The sequence below is a fragment of the Gobius niger genome (assembly GCF_951799975.1).
Source record: "Gobius niger genome assembly, chromosome: 3".
NCBI classification, from domain to species: domain Eukaryota; kingdom Metazoa; phylum Chordata; class Actinopteri; order Gobiiformes; family Gobiidae; genus Gobius; species Gobius niger.
In genome coordinates, this window is record NC_136854.1 from 32,624,906 (window position 1) to 32,647,784 (window position 22,879).

At 41.8% G+C, this 22,879-nt stretch overlaps 1 protein-coding gene across 3 annotated transcripts in view; it reads right to left on the reverse strand.

Moving 5' to 3' along the window:
- LOC306960800 (E3 ubiquitin-protein ligase DTX4-like) overlaps positions 1-22,879 on the reverse strand; it is a 54,995-nt gene that overhangs the window by 6,439 nt on the left and 25,677 nt on the right. For all 3 annotated transcript variants that reach the window (XM_079553361.1, XM_079553359.1, XM_079553360.1), the window contains exons 4-8: positions 21,547-22,403; positions 5,654-5,715; positions 3,129-3,290; positions 1,162-1,223; positions 419-585 (exon numbers count right to left, since the gene is read on the reverse strand). In XM_079553361.1, the coding sequence (XP_079409487.1) occupies positions 419-585; positions 1,162-1,223; positions 3,129-3,290; positions 5,654-5,715; positions 21,547-22,403 (1,310 nt within the window). The remainder of the gene's footprint in view (positions 1-418; positions 586-1,161; positions 1,224-3,128; positions 3,291-5,653; positions 5,716-21,546; positions 22,404-22,879) is intronic.

Below are 22,879 nucleotides of genomic sequence, written 5' to 3' on the forward strand. Positions count from 1 at the left end.
GTAATGCAATTTTTCTGTCATTTTATGTTTTCATGTGAAAAATAAGGCATTAATCAAAGTAATGGATTGAGCCAGATTAAAATGTATGTTTTATTTTATTGACGTATTAGTAACTAAGATATTTTTCAGAGGGGATTTTGGTTATCTTGTTTAGTTTTTCAGTAAACTAATCATAAGTGAAAAATTCTGCCTTTTTTTCGCGGTTCAAAGCTGAATAAATCAGGCAAGGAATTAGATATTAAAAACCCTAAAAATCTGGTTAAGCCCAAGACTGGAAAGTTTGGAGTCATTTTTATACTCTGACATGAAAACTAACATGTAAAGGGAGGAAAATAGCTAAAAATCTCCACTGCGTGAAAAATCAATCCTTTCACCTGCCGTGTCTCGCCTTAATTCAGAAAACCTCCTGAAGTCCTACCTGCCGTCCTTGTTGCCGTTGTTGTACATCGCCACCAAACACTGGAAATGGTACTGGTGTCCGCACTGTGCAAGGCGTCCCACGGACTCTGCCCTGGAGACGGGCCCCACGCCTGGGCCTTTGTACCCCGACGGACCCCCCAGAGGCTCCATGCAGATCGTACAGTCCTGGAGGAGACAAGAGGGACGGGGAGTTTGGTTCACAATGTGCAGCTACAGGTTCACAGCTTCAACATGTTAGACGAAAAAAACTAGTGATATTTGAATTACACTTTATTTGATCATGAACACTGTACAAATATATTATAAGTTTATTTTATGCTCAATGACTGAACAACAAGATTATTTCATTTGATAAGCTAATCTTAAGAGGAAGAAACAAAGTAAATGCCTTTATATGGATATTGTCATGGCTCTAGACTGACATTTTCCTCTTATTTATCTTTTTTATTTAATAACAGTGAAATCTCTTGTAAATGTCTATAAATTGAGTTGCTCTGACAGTCCTGACAAGTTTGAGGCCATAATTTTGCCGTCACCCATGTGTGAGTGGGAAGTATATAACACAGTGCAGAAAGCAATCTGACACATTGCTTGGATCATTGTTTACTTGCACGGATGAGATCACATGAAAAATGCATTCACACAATGAAATAGTTGCATATGCAGACATTCTCGTTGCAGTCTGGAGCCTTATGACACAATGCGACATAGTATAATACTTAGGCCTTGTAATTGAAGTACCTCTTCAGGTGGGCTCTTCACTTTCTGTAGATACTTCTTTACCACCTCTTCTGGAGTTTTACCTTGGAAATACAAAAGTTGGATTGATTTCTTAGCTTTCTTGTTCAGCTGCTCGCAACACAAAAACACATCAAAATAGCAACAGTCTCTGCATTAAAGGGGCTAGATGCAAGTTAGTCATTTTATGCTCACTACTGCCACCAATAGGTCTGAGCTCATTCTACATATTAGGACATGGCTAGAACATTTAGGGGATGAATATACTTAGTTTTTAACATTTTAAAACTCTGTATAGTCCCTTTAAACTCTAAAGCAAAGGTGGGCAAACTGCTTCCTGTGGGCCCAGAGCAATTATGTCCAGCCCTCGACTCTCTTTCCATAATTTATATATATATATTTTTTTGGCATTTTCCACATCGAATTGGATGTTTCAGAGGCACCATGACCGTCCCATGCCAGAGGGGGCTCAAATGGCCCTACATTAGTGTCTATGTCACTTTACCTGCATTAAGACTGAAAGAATTTGCACTGCTGACATTTTTAATAATCTCCTCTAACTTTATTCTTTATTCTTTTTATTATTTGCATTCATTATATATAAGATACCCTTATTTACTATTTAATGGATTGCACATTTCCTGTCTTAGTTTTTTTTTTTCTGGCACACCCTGAGTGTTTCTTGAGAGCTGATTTAACAAGTGAATTTCTCCACTGTGAGATCAATAAAGCATCTTATCTTATAAAATATATACAATCACACAGCTAAATCAATGCAGTTTGATGAAAAGGAGCAGAGAGAAGAGCAATCTTATGACATCTACCCTTTAATTCACTTTGTTGTTTTCTTGTCTCTTTTTACAATAATAATTCCCGATATACGATTTAGTGCATTTTGCAATTGGAGAAAGTTGAGCAGAGTTAAGTTAAAGGGACTAGACAGAGTTTAAAAATGTTAAAATGATCTTCCTCCGCCTACTTGTTCCAACAATGTCCTAATGTGAGGCAAAAAAAATAATCAAAAAAGTGAAAACAACATGGCAACAACGAGATGACTTTTGTAGGTCATATCTTTCAAATGAGACGTTACACTGGCCTATAGCTCTCCACTCAAGATGCTTTTTGATTTGGGTAAAGCCGTACTGCAGAAAATGTTAACTGCGTCCAGCTTTACCCAAATCTAAAAAAACTTGTCGACTGCCTCTAGGCCAGTGTCATGCCTCATTTGAAAGCTAAGACCTACAAAACTGATTGCAACATTTTGTTGCATTGTCGCCCTGTTTATGTCACTTTTTTATTTTTTATTATTTTTATTTTTTTTATGTTATTGTTGCTTTTATGGCACGTTTTTTAACGCTCTTTTGTGGCTTTTTCATCACTCTTTGGTTGTGTTTTTGCCTCTCATTTGTTGCTTTTTTGCCACTTTTGGTTGTGTATTCAACTTCGTGTTTGTCGCCATTTTAGCGCTTTTTTTTTTCAAGAAGCTTTTAGATTTGGGTAAAGCCAAACTGGAGGAAAAGTGCCTGGTTCAGGTGGGGTTAAGAGGATAAAGGCGTCCCTCTATCTCAATTCAGGTTAGTCATGTGGCCCCTTGTAAAAATAAATTTACCACCCCTGCTCTAAAGGCTAAACTAGTAGAGTTTGCGGTACCAAAACCTGAAAAGATTAACTCCTTCGAGCCGGATTTGAACCAGCGACCTAAGGATGTCAGCTGTGACCACTACAGTCCTCCGCTCTACCAACTGAGCTATCGAAGGGGCAGCTAATGCCGTGTTTGTTTGCAAAGTAGCGTTCCCAGGATTTCTGAGGATACCACAGACCTGCTGTTTCATATGTTCAGCTTGAACAGACACTGAGTAAAGTATACATTATCTCATGTGGAAGGGTGTGCTTAAAGAGATTAGTCAGTCATGTTGAACACAGCTCAATACAGAAAATGAAGGATTCTGCAGGTTTAAGTCATCGCTTACCTTTACGCGTCTGTTTCTTGGTGGTCTTGCGGCAGCAGTGGCCGAGGCCGGGCACAGGTTTGATGTCGCTCTTGGAGACGGGAGGCGGGTGCAGCACCAGTTTGGGCGGTCTGGTCAGACACACGGGCAGAGCCGCCGCGCTCATCAGGATACCAGTGATTCCTACAACAACGCAGAGTTTAGGCCGTTGTTTAGAATAGACCAAAAGGGCAGAACGATATGAGATGAAATTGTGATATTTGGTGACTGTCTTGCATATTGATTTTATTGTAAGATTTTCTTTACAAAGCCATTTCAAACCGTAATAGAAAAGAAATCCCGCAACCATCACACACCCATCTTTATTGATGTGTGAAGTCTTTGCCTTTCCACTAAACCATTTCAATCCAGTACAGCCCTTTATATTAAAACAAAAATAGTAAGCAATTTGTTTTTTGCAAATATTGTCAAAATAAGAATAAGAAACACCAGGATGCATCTCCCCCCTGACCACCTCCCTTTTTTTCTTCTACCTTGGGCTAATGTTTCATTATAATAACAGATATATCAAAGTTTTACAGAGTGAAGTTTGAATTGTTTGTGTAAAATGCTTTTGCAAAAAAAAAAGAGAGCTGAGATCAGGGCTCTGTGTCTTGGCGAGATGTTTCCTTCAATAGGCCAGACTTCTACTGTTGTTAAAACCTCAAATACCCTGGTTCTACAGTGAAATAGCCGATACGCAAGTCTGACGCTTGTCCTCTGTCAGCGGATCTTTGGGAGAAACGAAACTGAAAGCAGCTATAACGTCAGGCTTTCTTTTCGTGTCTTTCTCCGATTCATTCTGGCTTTTTCCGAGATAAATAAGACGAGGAGCTCCATGTAACGTGAACCGATTCATCACTACACCGTGCAGCGTAAAAGTCGAAGAAATGCAACAGCCTGAGAGGATGTTTGACACGGAACCACGGGCGGAGCATTTCACAACAAAGCACATGGCTCGTGTTTACATTACGGTGAAACAGAGACACACGGACATGTTACCCGGACGACATTTAAGAACAGGGAGGATGACGGAGGAAGAGAGCTACCGCTTTTATTTGGATTACATGGATGTATGGACAGCACATGTACAGCAGCAGGAGTGAGGCAGGGAGCTGGAGTCTGAGATTAAAGGCGAGATTAATGTGACTTTTTACACATAAACGCAGCATTTATGTTGCTTCTATGTATAAATAGAAGTTACAGCACGAGCTCCCAAAGTTTTATGTCTTAAGAGTGCAGTTTGGGATATAATTCTATGAGTTTGGGTCAGAAAAGTTGTAGTTTTGTCAGCGCCATGCCACGCCCCCTTTCAGCAAGCTCTGACCAACTAATCGTTGGTCAGAGCTTGTTTTTGGTCGACCAAAAAAATGTTGGTTGTTGACAGCCCTAATTTCCAGGTTCATTTTGCAATGTGAAATGCAAGACTTTTTAAGACCTTTTGAAACCTGGAATTACAAAATTTAAGACCAAGGGCACATAAAGAGAGTTATGTTATATATGTTATACTCAAAATGTACTAAAGCAAGAACAAAACAAGGCTCACATTGAATTGATTCATTAGAACAAAAATGCAGAACTTAAATAGATTATGAAATTAGCAGAAGTTTTGTTTTGGGGTGTCTTAGCAAACAATGGGTAATGACAGGCACTTGAGACAAAAGATTCCTCCTTCGAGCCGGATTTGAACCAGCGACCTAAGGATGTCCACTGTGGCCACTACAGTCCTCCGCTCTACCAACTGAGCTATCGAAGGGCTGATGCCGCCCCATATGTTCGAACAATAGTACGAGCACCAGACCAGAGGTCACCACTGACCTATTGTTTCCAAATCAGCTTGCACAAATGTGAATTCACTGCTGCAACATCGCACAAGGCTTCTCCATAGAGCTTCCCCAGACTTGTTCTGATCATGCCTGTGCTCAAATTGCCTCTATTATGGGGCTTTGATGCTTCACTATAGAGAAAAACATATATTTGGGCAGTAATGAGGCAAAAAGTCCTCCTTCGAGTCGAATTTGAACAGCGACCTAAGTTCCTACCACTGCAGCCATAACAACACTATTACACCTGCCTGATTTTAAACACATCCACCCACACATAGTTTTTTAATTTGACAAAATCAACCACTGATCAAATTAGACATAAAACATAATGTTGACTATCTTGAAAATTGCAACATTTCTCTGAATTGTTTAAACAAAGAGTACAGTCCATTAAATGTAAGTTATGAGCAATTTGTTTTTTGCATTGTGTCAAAACAAGACATGAAACATATCTAATCAGGGCCAAAACAAGCCTGAAATTAAACTAAATTAGTTAAACCCACGACCTTTAGCATTTTTTTTTTTAAATCCACGTCTGTAAAAAGAAAAAAAAAAGAAAAAGAAAAAATGTCAGTATATTGTGGTGATGTGTCGCCTCATATTGCGATAACTATAATTTGGTTACATATTGTGGAGCCCTGGATCAAATCTAATCAAATACAAAACAAGAAGTGCTCTTACCAGCTAGCGCAGGGTGAACAGGACTGGACCCATTGAGGTTCTTCACTGGGACAGTTGGCACACTGCAAGAGAACACACAAAAACAAAACTCAGTTTAGTATTTTACCTCTTTCTCAAGATTTATCTCTTCCTTTTTCCTTCCCATATTTCACCAACATACAATCTTCATATTATCTCACTTTTTCAATTAATCCAGACTTGGGAAAGACTTTAAAAAAGACTTCTTCTGAGGTCTTTGATAAGTGATCTTCAGAAAGAGAGAAATTCATTTTAAGGGTTACAGAAAGATACTACTCCTGTACCCAGGCCTGGGGCTGACACAATGACAATAAATCAACATAAAAACTCCATTATCCTTCATAAAAAAAACCTCACTTGTAAAAAGAGACCACTGTCATGGCGTCTGTCTGGCCGTTTGACGTTTGAAGCAAAGTTAATAAAACACAATTTTCCCTTCTTCCAAATCCTTTGCCCCTCGCCTAATGAGGACTGTGTGAATGAATTGAAAATGGTAGCGTTATGAGAGGCGCGGTTATGAAGGCTAATCCACTGAGTTTCCATCTGCTCACGAGGCTCACACACACAGACGTCACACAGCGCCTGCCAAAGGATTACCTGCTCTGTCACGGACTATAAAAATAATCATAACATTCATCATCACATAAACCAATAGGACGGAGCGGGGCAAAAATAACAAGGGATTTGTATTCGAGGGGTTATTAGGCAACGTTGTATCCGCAAAAATGGCTGTATAGTATTTCAAGCCCCAATAAGTAAACGGCAATAGGTTGTGTTTACGTTGATGATGTCATAATCTCGGATGGAGGCCCCGAACCTGTGTGCAAATCCAACATCAAGCACCTCTTTTGGACGCCGTTGCAAGAAAACAACTGGACCAAAGTTCAAGTTTTGTTTCTCATATAGTCTCAGTAATAAAAAAGAAACAAACAAAAACACCTGCATTATGACAATCATAAAACTCTTGGCAACCCAAACCCTCAATTATAATTTATAAGCTCTTAGACTATTGTGACATCATGAGAACTCAACCTATTGAAACATATATTTCGCATTTTAGGTGTAGCTAGAAAAGCAGTAACCCAGCTTTTATAGTTTGATATTAGTACAAATACTTTACTACAGTACCAATACAACTTATACTTTGCCAATACTAAACTAAGACCAACCAAAATCAGTGCAGCAATTTAATGTCTTTATTTATGCCACACTCTGGAAAACTGGATATATGTATCTTGAAAAAAAGAAGGAAATTTAAAGCAGACAATCATGTACATGGGGCTTAAAAATAGAAGCAGGCAACACTTTATTTTACACTACCCTTGTAACGTTGTTCCTAACTAAATTTAGTACAATGTAATGTGCTCTGCAACAATGTGTAATAAGTTGTACCTATGGGTTAGATACACAATGGAATAATATGTATTAGTAGTTTGTAGGTTCATAATGTAATAAGACATAATTCTAACTCCAACCCCAACCTTATGCCCTAGCCCAGGGGTGTCAAACTCATTTTGGGTCGCGGGCCGAAATTCAGCTCCCACGGCGGGTCGCGGGCCACATATAATAGAGAAAATGTTTCCAATAAATGAATAATAATAAGCTGTGATTTGATCAAAGCCCCAACTTGACTGTAGCTTCATTAATGACAACGGCTTACACTTGTATTGCACTTTACAAGCCTGTGTCACAAGTTCCTGAAAGTGCAGTAGTCATTATTCATTCACTTGGTGGTGGTAAACTGTTATTGAAGCCACAGCCGCCCTGGGGCAGACTGTCATTTAGACTATCATTCAGACTATCATTTACCACATGGCTATAAAATGTGTTGTTCATATCCTGAGCTCTTATTATGTCAGTGCCCTCTGCTGGACACATGTGGAACTCAATCCTTTTTTTTTTTTTATTTAATGCCCCCTAGTGGCTAGAAGTAGCATTCTGGTTATTCTTTAAAGGGGCTGGAAGCAAGTTCGCCATTTTATACTCACTACTGCCACCTCAGGCCATATGTGTAACTGCAGCTTCTATATTAAGCTCGTGCATGACGGCAATTCGGGCCGAAGTGACACATTTTTGAGTGACCGTACAGGATTTTAGAGGCAGTTGTGGTGAACAGGTCTGGGCTCATTCTACACATTAGGACATGGCTGGAACATGTAGGGGGAGGAAAATACATAATTTTAACATTTTTAAACTCCTTATAGTCCCTTTAAAAATTCATAACTCTGCACAGGAATGGGCTAGAGACTTACTTTTTTTTTTGGCAGGGCCCGGATTAAATCATCTCGCGGGCCGCATGTTTGACACCCCTGCCCTAGCCCTAAGGGTCTCGTGTCCTATTACATTATGTACTTACAAAGTACTAATACAAGTTATTCCATTGTGTACGTACTACATAGGTACAAGTTATTGCAGATTTTATACATGATGTCTCTGTAAGAATGAAATAGTAGCACTGAAATAGAGGCACAAGAGCTGGTGAATTAACTAGAAACAAACAGCACAGCCTGATAAACACAGAATGGTTCCAAACCAATATACATGATGTTGGATTATGTGGAGAACAGTTTCAGGTATTTACAATGATGTAATTGTATCCAGAAAGTACAGAACAAAGTGTTGACACTGTAAGAAACGGCGAATCCAAGGATTACTCAATACTGCGTGAATGTAGTGAAATACTACTCCAGGTATGTTTTTGACGAGGAAACAATGTTGTACCATGGGTAAAAGCTCAAAAAAGTCGATTTTGCTTGATATGTCTCTCTTTAAGTCCTGATCTACAACAATGGGGACTGCAGTTGTGTGTTTGAGCCCTGTGGTATTGAGGTCAGCGACAGGTTCTTTCTTTACAGTTCACTATGATCCCCTGAGGCTAAGGCAGGTCCCAACTAACAAGCTCTTCAAAGTCAATGCTCTTTTATCTACCGCCGTAAAACGTAACGGCAGGAGACAGCTGCAAAAAACACACATATCTGAGTCAAAAGAGTCCTCCTTCGAGCCGGATTTGAACCAGCGACCTAAGGATATCAGCTTCTGCCACTACAGTCCTCCGCTCTACCAACTGAGCTATCGAAGGGGCCGGTGTGTTGACTATTTGTTTACGCCGCAGTAGGTGACGGGGCCAGAGTGCAACGAGGATCTGCTGTTTCCTGTTGGTTTAGCATTACCTGGCTTGGATTCAGTGGTGTAAAGCCGCCTGCACTGAATGACTCACTATGATCGTTGCATGAAAAAAATAAAAAATAAATCTCCGACTTCAATGTACTACACATGATACGAGCCACGGGTGTGAATCTGTGACTTCACACTTTAAACAGGCAGGATGTAAGGTGTGAGGTGCGAAGAAAACAAATATATTTAGATCTGCCGTGGGGTAATGTGCTGAAACAAAATGATTTTTTTATACAAATAGACAAACACAAAAATAAGGGCTGCAGCATGTAGTAAAATGCCCTCTGCAAACAACCAATATATCGCTGAAAACCCCGCAGTTTTCTGACTTTTACAAACACGTTATGAATAGCACATGCTTCTTGTGCAACATTTTGCATTTCATCTTTCAGGATTAGTACAGATGTTGCTGTATTTTAAATTGTTGCACTATGAACCCTGATTATCTTCTCATCCAAGTGCATTTCATTGCATTGTTGCCTTGTGTTACATATGGCGAATCAAATCTGATCTGAAACTCGGAATTGCAAATGTAACTGCTCAGCTGTATCATAGTAATATCCATTGTACAAGCTGATTTTCAATGTTTTAAAACCAAGTAAAAGCACTTCATGCAGCCTCTAAAAGTCCTTCAGTCCTGGAGTGGACAAGCTTTGGTTCAGACCTGAGCCAAGTCAATCAATAAAACCTACTTTAGTCCTGGTTTAGAACTGGCTTTGTGCTCGTTAGACCTCACATGCAAAGTAAACATACTATTTAAAGTTTGTTGTGGCTTTATACAGGCAAAAAATTAAGTATTGTGGAAAAAAAGTGTCTATTGGATCCACCAACAGTACAGTTGTAAACCATATAAACAATTATTTCCTCCATCTTTAATGATCATTAGAGATTTCATCTTTCTCTCTGGCATTGAGGATTGTGCAAACATACAGTAAGTATAACTTGTACACAAATATGAAACTGCTATCTTAATTTCACCACCAGATGTCAACAATATCACAAATGACACCTTTATGCCCAATAAAGAAAGCGATCATGTACGGCAGATATAGAAGTCGTTGTAATTTCAGACACTGTTACATCATACAGCATTTCCATTAGGACTTGATACGATTAGTATTGGGTGGTCACTTACAAAGATCCCATGAGGCACAGGGAATCACCTTCATTAAGTCCCCAGTCAATGAATGAAACCATTACGTAGAGCGGTATTATCTGCGCCGGCTGCTGTGTTAGCGCTCAGGGCCTTACAGTGTGAGCAGACAGGAAGAGGGTCAGCGCTGATCCTCCTTAACACACTTTCTACAGCCCCACTCGGAGATGATGACGCACCCCGGCAAGATGGCAGGAGTAGGGGTAATTAAAGTGTCAATTTTTCGCTACACTGACTTTTTTAACCATGCTATAATGTTGTTCCGTCATAAAAATACATGTCTGGTTTTATTCATGCGTGGCAGGCATCTTAAGCCTGTCTTTTTGGGCTGCAAAATATATCGCCATGGCAATATTAGGTGACACGATCTTCATATTGCAAGAAGCAACAATATATTGCAAAATCACTGAGGTCTTCCATCTTCCATCCATTTTTTGCTATTACAGCTTAACAAAAACCTGGAAATGTTCAGTAGTTTTCAGATTTAGTATTTTTTTCTCTCAAAATTGGAACCGGAACTAAAAATCTACAAACATTGCAAAAACTGTCCTTCGAGCCGGATTTGAACCAGCGACCTACAGTCCTCTGCTCTACCAGCTGAGCTGTTGAAAGGAATGGTACACTGGGAAGCTATAGTTGAAGTCACACTACAAAGTTGCCTCTGTTGCCCCAGTTCCGCCCCCAAAGTTACAGGTCTGAGGTGAAGTCCTTCTATTTCATTCAGGATTGTACAATATATCGAAGAATTACCATAACGGCCATCCTTTTTGAGCTTATTCAAAATTTAAACTGGAATTAGCAAATCAATATGCATACTTTGATCTTCAAGTCAACAAAAACTGTCCTTCGAGCCGGATTTGAACCAGCGACCTAAGGATGTCAGCCACACCCACTACAGTCCTCCGCTCTACCAACTGAGCTATCGAAGGGACCAGCTAAAGCTAACTATACAGTTTAAATCACAGTACAGAGCTATGGTTTTCCCTGTCCAGGTTGGTGGGGTCCCTGCCTCAAGTGGAGGCGTTCAAGTATCTCGGGGTATTGTTCACGAGTGAGGGGTGGATGGAGATCGATAGACAGTGATGATCGGCAGTGATTCGGTCGCTGCATCAGACTGTCGTGGTGGAGGGGGAGCTGAGTCGAGGGGCAAAGCTCTCGATTTACCAGCCGATCTATGTTCCTACCCTCACCTATGGCCATGAGATATGGGTAATGACCAAAAGGACATGATTACGGATACAGGCGGCCGAAATGTGCTTCCTTCGCTGGGTGGCTGGGCGCATCCTTTGAGATCGGGTGAGGAGCTCAATTACCCGTGAGGAGCTCGAAGTAGAGTCGCTGCTCCTTCACGTCGAAAGGAGCCAGCTGAGGTGGCTCGGGCATCTGTTTCGGATGCCTCCTGGTCGCCTGCCTTGGGAGGTGTTCCGATCATGTCCTCTTGGGAGGAGGCCTCGTGGAAGGCCCAGGACACACTGGTGGGACTATGTCTCTGAGCTGGCCTGGTGTCGCCTCGGGGTCCCCCCCAGAACAGCTGGAGGAGGTGTGCGTGGGTTGGGAAGTCAGGGCATCTCTGCTCAAACTGCTGCCGCCACAACCCGGATAAAGCAGAAGAAAATGAATGGATGGAATCTGGCAGCCATTCTTTTTGAGCTTTATTCAAAATTGAAACTGGGGCCCAAAAACTCTCCTTCGAGCCGGATTTGAACCAGCAACCTAAGGATGTCAGCTATACTCACTACAGTCCTCCGCTCTACCAACTGAGCTATCGAAGGGTCTAGCTTGCATTAGCTATAGAGTTGAAATCACAGTGTAATGTTTAAAACCACAGCCACAGTGAGAAAGATTCAAGGTAATAAATTGCTCATTCTCAAAAGCAAGTAAGCTCTTGCACAAAATGAAAAGTAAACAGCAAAAGTGCTCTTAACGGTCAGCTAGACACCCACAATGCTCTTTATGCAGTGAACCGTCAATAGGAAGTGCACTTCATGTTCTCATTAAGTCCCAACAGCTCCAACCATGATTCATTCTGATAGTCTTACCATATATCTGGCTGCTATTGTTTTCGGCTTTATTCTGATGTATTGGAATTAACAAATCAATCTTTGCAAAACTGGGCAACAAAAACTGTCCTTCGAGCCGGATTTGAACCAGCGACCTAAGGATGACAGCTGTGACCACTACAGTCCTCCGCTCTACCAACTGAGCTATCGAAGGGTTAAAATCAAGGTCACAGTACAAAGCTATGTTTAAAAACACAAAAGAGACTCACAGAGACTGAGCCCAGTAGAAAAAAAAGAGTATGAAAAGTTGTTTTTGCCGCTATGAGGCTGCCCTTAGGTGCAGTATTTTATAACGTTTTAGAGAAAAATGTTTTGCTTCTTTACTATAATCTTCATCCAGGACTAAAGACGAGCTCTGAGGTCATTCCAGGACAATACCAACCAAATCCCAGATCTAAACCGGGATCAACCAGAGACTCCAGCGTATCTATGGGATCAAGGAAATATCCGATTCCACCTCACAGTGCGGCGCGGCTCTCATGCAGGTGACGCATGCTGTGAAATGTGAGAGCTAACAGTAAACACATAGCAGCGTGGGGCATTCAAACACAGGACAGTCCCGTGGTTGTTGTCTTTCTGGGGGGGAGGGTGTGTGTGTGTGTGTGTGTGTGTAGGACCTCAGCCTCTTGACCTCTAACCCTTGAGAGAGTTTAGCAGAGTCCCACTCACTACTGAAGCCTTTGTCCGCTCCCCTGGGCCCAGATGGACATCAGCTGCAACGGGACACACCCAGACAAATACTGACACGGACACGGGGAGAACTAGCTCATTTTGGGGATAAAACGATGAAGGTGTTGAAGCATCCAGGTGCTTACATTATAAATCTAGCAAAACACCGCTTATTTAATGAAGTAAGTAAATTGATTTGAACATCTTGTAAATTGATGTTTAAGTTCTTGCATTTAAGAATTTTTGACATAGGGTCTCATAGTTATCCAGAGTGTTGATGATTTCTGGAGATTTTTATTCATGCAGTCCTTATATTTGAAGAGCTTAGTGGTGCTAGGCTAGTGCTGGTCTCGCACATGTCTATGGTAACTAGTAGCCTGCATTAAAAACAGTCAAACACAGTGCACCTGGTTACCGGATCTACTGTAGTTTGTTCACCTACAGCCGGCATTACTACACGTGGGAATTCATAAATGAGCTTTCTACAAATCACATATGGTAATGTTTGGAGGACTACTCGATGACTTTGAAGAGGTTTTCAATGCAGGCTACTAGTTACCATAGACATGCACTAGACTAGCACCACTAAACTCTTCAAAAATAAGGACAGCATGAATAAAATAATCTCAGAAATCAACTACACTCTGGATAACTAGGAAATGAGGCCCTATGACACAAATCATGAAATATTCCTTTAAGGCGAAACACTGCAGGTGAACAGGGAGAATAAATACATTTAGAGATAGTAATTTGAAACTTTTACAATATATTACTGACACAAATATGTGGAAAAATGCATTGTCAGTTTTCTTTAATTGATGGATTAAAAAAAAAGCAACAATTGACTAGGTTTTCTGCAAAGACACCTGAAAAATGAATAGAGATTTCACTTTGTTAAACCTATAGGGAGACCTTCAATATTGCATGTACTAAAGTAGTGAAACTAAGTAATTATAAAAAGAAATTAAGCGATAAATACCTGGAGGGGAATGCAGAACCTAAACTAAGTCTAACCCACAGGCGAATCACAGCACGGATTAAACATTTTGAAAGTATCATGATGATTTGAAGATACAGTGTAGAAATTCTTAACACTTAAATGTAATTCTAATCTAAAACAGCCCATATTTGTGAATTGAGGTCAGACTAAACAGAAGCTCTAACAGTTTGGGAAACCATGTACAATGCAGTATAACAGGACTTGCATAGCTATCTGTTCATATCCTCCCCTCAGCCTCCCACTTCCTCCTGGCCGGGGCTGGTTTGCTTCGCCCATGCGCCCCTCCCTTCGACACACAAACTTTTTCTCACACTCATTCACCGCCTTTGTTTCAATCCTCGCATCCCAACCCCCCCCCAACCCGCCTCGGCCCGTCCCGACCCGACCCAAGCGCACATTCTTCATCGCATCTCCCCCTGTCTGAAGGGTCAATATTTACTTTTACTGTGTGAGCTTTTGCAAGGACAAAGCGAACGTGTGTGTTTGGTAAATGCCTCGGTGGATTGCTTTTCTTGCCTGCCACCCATCATCCTATCTCCATTTTTTTTTTTGCATGACGGTGTTAATTCTGACAAGAAATTCTCATTAAGCGTGTGTCTTTGCCTGAGCTGGAGGAGAGGTCAGATTTCCATGGTGGATTTGCATTTAAACTGTCAAAATGTCCTGCAGATTTTAATATAGTCATTACTTTTTATTCATCTATCTAATCTTAGTCAGCAACGCTACTGCATTGATGAAAACCATGATGAAATATAGTAGTCAGCAGAATGAGCACTGTTGCATCAACGTGTTACCACTCTTTGACAGTTTGCCGACTTGTTTCTTTGTCATTCCTGCCCACACCCATGTCGACAAAAATCCCGTCAGGCCTTGGTGTCCCGTCTGAGAATCTAAAAACACAGCGGAGTCACCTTCACCCCCCTCGAACTATTTGAAGATCGCCTGAGAACTGCAACAATGCTGACGAGACTGATTGCCATTGTCCCACAGGCCCCCACCTCTTGTAACATCCCAGTTATGAATATGGCATTTATAAAGAGGAAGAGGGGGGGGGACAGACCAAACTGCCCAACGCAAAAGTTTCCCATCGCTCACATACAGATCCATTCAACCTGTACTATAGATGCAAAGACTAAAGGATAATCAAAATTGTGAGACGCAAAAACTAAGAAACTGCAAATTGAATACATACCTAGGGCTGTGCAATCTCAACTTTGGACATAGAGCTCTGTAATTGTCAGGTTTACAGCCTCCTGTGGCAGTAACGGCTGCTGGTTTAGAGTTTGGAGGAGTGAAAGGGAAGATGTTTGTGTGTGAAATGAGATTGGAGAAGTTAAAACTATTGCGTTTTGATTACCGTATTTTCCGGACTATAAGTCGCTCCGGAGTATAAGACACACCAGCCAAAAATTGCCTCATGAAGAAAAAAAACAACAGGCTGAACAGGCGCACGGTATGCTAACGTAGTACATTGAAGGCTAGCTACATGAAGCATAAACATCAAACTAAAAAGGTGTCTGGTATGTTAACACCACATATGCAGTTCAGATAACTATAGCATCCATTGAAATCTTCATCCTCGGTGTCACTTCTGAACAGTCGCCTTGGCAACTACCTGAGCATAGAGGCGTAGCTGCACCGTTGACAAGCCTCTCCCGGCAGCACGTTTTTCAAGCTCTTATTTGCGACCTCGTTCCTCTAGCTGTGGACATCTAGCTTTTAGCCCGTGATTAGCTTTGTTTTGTTTTCTTCTCTAAGAGTAACCTCCGCTCTCTGCTGCTCGATTAGCCTGCAGTGCCCTCTAGAGGCATGTGAAATTATATATTTGAATTTAAAAAAAAGAAATTAAAATCACATATAAGTCGCTCCGGAGTATAAGACGCACCCCCCTGCCAAACAATGAAAAAAAGTGCGACTTACAGTCCGGAAAATACGGTATTTAAGAGGCCTGTCTTTGCCGATCATCAACTGCAGCAAAACATAAAACAATAATAATTCTGGTGACAACAGACATGCTCCTAATTGTAAATGGTCTCAACTTATAAGGAACCACTCCCCCATTTACACACCAATGTACGCAAGGTGGGTGAAGTGTCTTGCACAAGAACCCAATGACAGTGTGCACCTGCGGCCTCCATCTGTACCACTGTCGCCCCATTTCCACCCCCAAAGTTACGGGTCTGAGGTGACGTCCTTCTATTTCATTCAGGATTGTACAATATATCGGAGAATTACCATAACGGAATCTGATAGCCATCCTTTTTGAGCTTTATTCAAAATTGAAACTATACGATCATGAAGTGTAAAATTGGGCAACAAAAACTGTCCTTCGAGCCGGATTTGAACCAGCGACCTAAGGATGTCAGCCACACCCACTACAGTCCTCCGCTCTACCAACTGAGCTATCGAAGGGACCAGCTCATACTAACAATAGAGTTAAAATCACAGTACGGAGCTAAGTTTTAAAACCACAAAAGATTAAGCGTGACTGAACCATAAATACACAGAATATCATGCTCAACAAATAATGAACAGGAACAAGAAATAAAACGTTTTTTCTTACTCTACAGCAGTATTTTCTAAACTATTGTCCGACAGGCCCCCTCCTCGTGTCACATCCCTGTTATGAATATGGCATTTATAAATAGGGAGAGCGGGGGGGGGGGGGGGTCAGACCAAACTGCCCAACGCATTTGTACTATCGATGCAAAGACATATTTCTAAAGGATAATTCAAATTAAGCAAAAACTAAGAAACTGCAAATTGAATACATCCATAGGGCTGTGCAATCGCAACTTTGGACATAGAGCTCTGTAATCGCCAGGTTTAAAGCCTCCTATGGCAGTAAAAGGGAAGATATTTGTGTATGAAATGAGATTGGAGAAGTAAAACCGTCGCATTTTGATTATTTAAAAGGCATAATCGGAAAATCTATGTTTATTTGAATTTAAAGGAAGATGAATAAATACAATCAAAAATAGTGATAATTTGTAGCCATATGGCAAAGCCCTACTTACATTTCAATTTAGCAGAGTGACTAATCCACAGATACCGATACTGGCGGTTTGAGTATCTGCCGATATCCGATATTAACTGATACCAAGAGACTTTCTTAAAATTGGCTGCTGTGAGTGAAAAAAAAGCAAATGGTCATCATTTCTCCATTGTCAGATCAATAAAATCTCATCACTGAAAAGGCATTTTGCACAGTGATTAAAAACAAGTTTGCGGAGGGTAAGCAGGTTCTAAGCTTCAAGACAACACACACCATGCCCATATTCAGAGATTTACTTGGTGAAAGGTTAAAAAAGTGAGTCTCTGAGCCAAAACAGGTATCAGTATCAGATATTTGTAGCCAATACCCGAAAAAAATATTTTCTCCAGTATCAGCTCTGCCTACTATCGTGCATCCCTTGTCCCAGGTTTGATTCCCTGCCTTTCAGTGTGAAGTTTGCATATTCACCCAATAATCAAAAACAATAGAGTAAAACGAAACTAAGCGAAACTAAGATCCTGTCTCAAGATGGTGACGGATCTAAATTTCCCTAAAAGGACAGTAAACAGTGCACAAATACAAAACCTGAAATCAAACAACCAATAATAAAACTGTAATGACTCAATAAACCTCTTTCCAAACTTCCAGCAAACACCTCTCACCTTCTCCACCCACGATCAGGTTTGAACCACTTTACGGTGTTGACATTTAACGACTGTGGTCAGTAAATTGTGAGAGAAATGTCCCTCAAAACCTTCTCCTCACAAAATGTCCAACAGTGGTTTTGTATTGTTGATGCAATATGTAAAAAGCTGTAGAAACTTCATCCGAAAACAGTCCAATAAATGTGCTATTTGAATGAAATCAACAGATCAATGTAGATTTATGAGCAGGACAAAGCGAGACAAAACACTTCTCCTTCGAGCCGGATTTGAACCAGCGACCTAAGGATGTCAGCTGTGGCCACTACAGTCCTCCGCTCTACCAACTGAGCTATCGAAGGGACTGCTGCAGGCAAATAAACGAGCCAACGTCAGGAGAACAAAGGCATGTTTAAAACCACCCAAGCATGATGGACCCACAGATATACACCTCAAATTGCAATAACACAAGTGAAAAGGAAAAGGAGGATTTCTTGAGTAATTTTCAGGAAAGATTGCAGTGATGGAAATGGAGAGAGAGCGAGGGGGAAGGAGCCGGCCAAACCCAGCCACAGCGCCGCATTGTGCTGCTAATGCGGTCCAGGCTTGAGCAACCGAACAAAGGTTACTGTGGAGACCAACAATGAAGTTCGGAGGGGCCCAGAGCTGAGACGCGACGGCCCGAGCCAGAGAAAGGGGGCAGGGGCAGTGAAGGGGGCAGGGGACCGCCGGTTGAAGGAGTGCAAGCTGCAAAATTACATCTGCCTTCTCTAAACCGGGCGACCTTGAATTACATTTGAACCTGACGATAACAACTGTTGCCTCGAGCGAAAATGCAACAAGTTAGATGGGTTTTTTAATTAAAAGAATATTATGTTATGATTTTTCTAACGAGCATTATGACTGACACTGTTTTTTTTCCATGCAAGATTGGTACAAAGGGGTCTTGTGCAAATGGATTGTTTGACATTTGATAATTAGGACTGAACCATTTTAGAAGAATATCTAACAGCCTTTTGAATTTGAATTGCAGAAAGAAATTAGCAATTCATTACACTACTCTAAGTGGAAATAGTGTATCATGTATAACTGAGGCTTAGAAACACTATTTTGCTTACCCCAGCCTAGATATTTTTACATTTTAACATTTATCATAAGGTCTATGTAAAGATAATACAGTTAGACACAGGGGCCAAAGCTGTCACTTTCATCTAACTGCAGTGAGCAAATCTATGACGCCATGATGAACACACCGTGATGAACACACCGTAGTGAACACACACTGAACAACTGCTCCAAATGAGTCCAGGGATGGATGACTGGGATTTAAAAATGTGGAGGACATTGTTGCGTTTTTATCCAGAGAGTACAGATTGGAACGCTACAGCGGTAAAAGAAGATATGACAGGAGTGGTCAAAGCTGCGTGAATGGAGCTGTGAATTACACAGATAAAAGCGCCAGAAAGTTGACTTTGAATGATATGACTTCTTTAAGCATATATCAATACCATTACAGGATTTTGCAGTTGCCTTCTGGATTTAACTATTATGATCTGTTGTTGCTGCAGGTCTAGGTTCAGCAACACTATGAATGAGATGAACTGACGACCTGAACATCCTGAATGACCAGGTTATTCGTTTATAGGATTCCTTCTTCCCTGATGGCACGGGCATGTTCCAAGATGACAATGCCAGGATTCCTCGGGCTCACATCCTTTTCACACAGGAATAGGCCACCACAGAACCCCCTTGAGTATTTCACTCTCTTATCATCAATGCAAGATCTTGGTGAAAAATTAACACAACGCTGGATCTATTGACATTGCAGAAGCTTATTGAAACAATGGCACAGTGATGAGGGCTTTAATAAAAACTAAGGGCACGTATAACCAAATGTTAGAGCGTGTGAGCTTTTTTGTTGTGGTGACTTAGGCAGTGTATAACAAGAAGCACAGAAAACCCTTTTAATATAAAAAAATAAAGATTTCCCACATAAAATACCGGCACATATGGCCAAGTGTGTATTATGCGGCTTCATAAAAGGGGTATTAGCAGATTAATCCAATATATTTGAGAACACATCAATCTTAAGTCCCAAAAGATGTCTGTTGTTGCTACATCTGGCGCTATTAGAAAGAGCGAGAGGGAGGAGGTGCCGCTGACCCGGGCCGTGGCCTTCACTGCAGTTCTTGTTCTCCCAGCCTCAGCTAAAACAGACGGCGCTTCACACATGGACATGCAGGGTCGGTGGACACTTACGGAAAAGATAAGACTGCACCATGTCTTGTGGTTCGGACTTTAATGATTGAGTCTTTTAGTTTTGTCAGAAGATAAAAAGCCAACAATCCAAATTTCAACCAATTAGCCAAACGAGTGCATGGCACCACCGAGACGTTGTATTCCACTTCTATCCCTTCATAACGAGAGCTTAAGTCAGGAACGGACAAACTCAAGATGTGCTCAGAACGGGGTTAGATCCAAAAGCGTTTGGAGAGGGGCCCGGGACATTTGTGATGGGATTTTGGACTCAGCCCTGGCTCTCAGCGTAAAGACCCTCCTACTCAACCACTCCACTTGTTTTTCATTAACTGTGTTTGCAATTCAAGGACATCATTAAGCGAAGCCTACTAAGGGAACGGGGCATGAGGTTCTTCAAAAAGTTTGATATTTTTGCATGTTAATTTAAAGGCCATGTCCTCAATTTTTCCTGTTTTTAAAAAGGCGCTAGTCAAGTTAAAACTGATAGTTGTAGTAAGGCTTAGGATGCCCAGCCTGCACCGGGGTAGTTGTTTTCAGCATCAGCGCTACTTCTAGGTTCACACTCGCTAAAAACAGTTCATAATATGCTGCACACGTCTTCACACAAGCATCTGCAAAGCCAATATATTCCAAAGAGGCAAATATAATTTCGCTCTTCTGCTAAAAATTAGTTTGAAAATGGGTTCAGCGCCTTTGAATAATGCACCATTTGCGGATGTCGTCAGCTTAGCAGCGCTTGGGGCATGTCGTATTGCCCTAATGCAATCAAGTCGAATACTGTACTTTTAAAATGTCTTGATCCGATACTAATCTCTGGATCAATAAAGCGCTAAATAAAGTAAACAAAGATATTGGGGGAAAGCTACCAAGCTCTTGATGCTTAAATATTTTCAGTAGAGAGGGGGGAATTAACTGAAGGTGCGAACGTAACGGCTTGATCCCATAATCATGAAAAATGACAGAATAACAACCTGCCCATTTGAACCGTATGACTCACACATCTGCTGCTGCTAGTTTCATGTTTGAATCAACGACACGAGAGCTCAACAGTGTAACAAAAAGTAATAGTAATTGGCTCAAATTGCAGAGGAGGTAACACATATTTAGGTTAAGGCACCTGCTAGTATCGACAAGCATGTCCCAACTGGTTTCTCCCCGTAAGGATTTTTTAGCGTGTTTGTACTTGAAACTGGAAACACGCAGAGTGTCAAATTGGTGCTTTTTTGTTAGCGAAAGCCTAAGCCTGTACAGACTTGAAAAGGGATTGTGTTTGGATTTGGCAAGATATGGGATTTACGCAGAGACGAGATGAGCGTTAGTAATTGAAACTTTAAACTAGAAATTAGACGATGTTTAGCTGACAACAGTGAGACTAAAGCCAAGTATTTAGACTGATTCAAGAAGATTACACAGTACACTGAAAACTATAACTCAGACAACTTGTAAAGACAGCGTTTTGTAGCACATAATCAAGGATGAACCAGTTTAATTTGTTTCGCCACTGCTGTGGGTCCCATGCTGTCATGGAATGTAATGACAGATAGATGATGTAACTGTTTTTGAACAATTCAAATGATCAATTGGCTGAAATTCCCTCTGAAGCATTGATCAAAGCACTAAACCCAGTTAGCGTGAGCTTGGCCAAAAGGCAAATACACACATGATTGCCCGGAATTGCGTAAAAATCCAAAGAGGCAACAAAAAAACAGACAAAACATCTCAGTGAGTCAATGCAACGAAGTGCAATCAATAGATCCACAGCCAGACAAGAACGTTGGAGGAAAACAATGATAAAATGCAACAGGAATGTATTTTGTCTCTTTGTGTTTTGTACAAAGGTGATAAAATGTAATCTTAAGAGTGTAAAGATTCCTGACGGATTCTTCCTGAAGTGAAACAAGTATAAATGTTGCAGTGGACTCACCCTGAAGCGATGAGCGCTCTGGACTGGGCCATGGCGATCCGCTGTAGCGCTGGGCGGCTCAGTCCGGCTAAACTGGACCTCTGGGGCAGAGGGGCGTGGCACACAGTTGCCGCGGATGACGGCGCCCGCTGTGGCTTCAACACCATGGGCGACGGCGACGGCACAGGTGAAGGGGGCGAGGTCACGTTGTTGGCGGGAGTGATCAATGTGGCGATTGGCACTGTATCGTGGGCTGAGGATGAAGAGAGTTTGGCTGGAAGGGACGGGGGGTTCTGATTGGATGTTGGGGGTTGAGGGGGCGGGAGTGAAGGGGGCGGAGGCCTATTGGAAGACGAGATGCCCAGAGTGGACGTCCCAACGGTGAGCGCGGCCATTGACTGGGCGAACAGCTGCGCGTTGGTCCTTTCGGATGCAGTGTTTCTGGAGATGGCCAAACCGTGCGGCAGCGTCTGGTAGTACCCCTGTGTCTGCAGCTGCCCGCGGCCCAAAGTGGCAGATTTAGAGGGGCTCAGTGACCGGCCTGTAGCGGGGACTATGTTTTTCGGCCGCTGCATGGTCAAAGAGCGCCTGCCCAGAGTCTGTGCCCCCATAGCGCCCCCTGTGTTGGACTTCACACTCAGCACAAGCATGCACTGCTGACAGGAGCAGGGCTGCCCCAGGCTCGAGGGCGGCACTCCCCCGTTGGGATAAACCGAGCTCCCTCCCACCACACTGGCCCCTGAGACCCCCACACCCAGCAGGGCTCCGGTCAGGCCTCCCCCCGACCCTCCCCCCTTGGGCAGGGGTCCTGACACCAGAGGATAGGCCAAGTCCGCTCTCCTCTGGATCCTACGGCACCTCTGGCTCTGCCTGTTGACCTGCCCAGAACAAACACAATGCTGAGTAAACATTTCACTGCTCCTGAAGTGTCTTCCTCAGAGTCAAACACATTTTACTAGGACGGCCTGAAAAGTTTAAACAAACATCACAAACAGCTATAAGGCTTACTGGGAACTTACACCAGCCTCCGTAAAACAAACAACTACTATACATTTTATTGACAACAGCATCATGGTTCCTGCAGGTCCTGGAATTTGGGACTAAACCTGAAAGATTAAAGTTGGCCTAAACTATAATCAGATTAAAGACATACTGTAGAGAAGTTCACTTTAAACTGCAATAGTCTGTGCTGTAATCTTTACATTAATTGCACTTATCGTGAGTAAACAGTCCTCAAACCAACAAGTGTGAGCTGAGATAGATACGCCTAAATCAAACTTTATTAATACAAACATCAAGCTTTTCCCTCAGTTGCACCCCACATGAACCAACATTTATAAGTGAATGAAGTTTC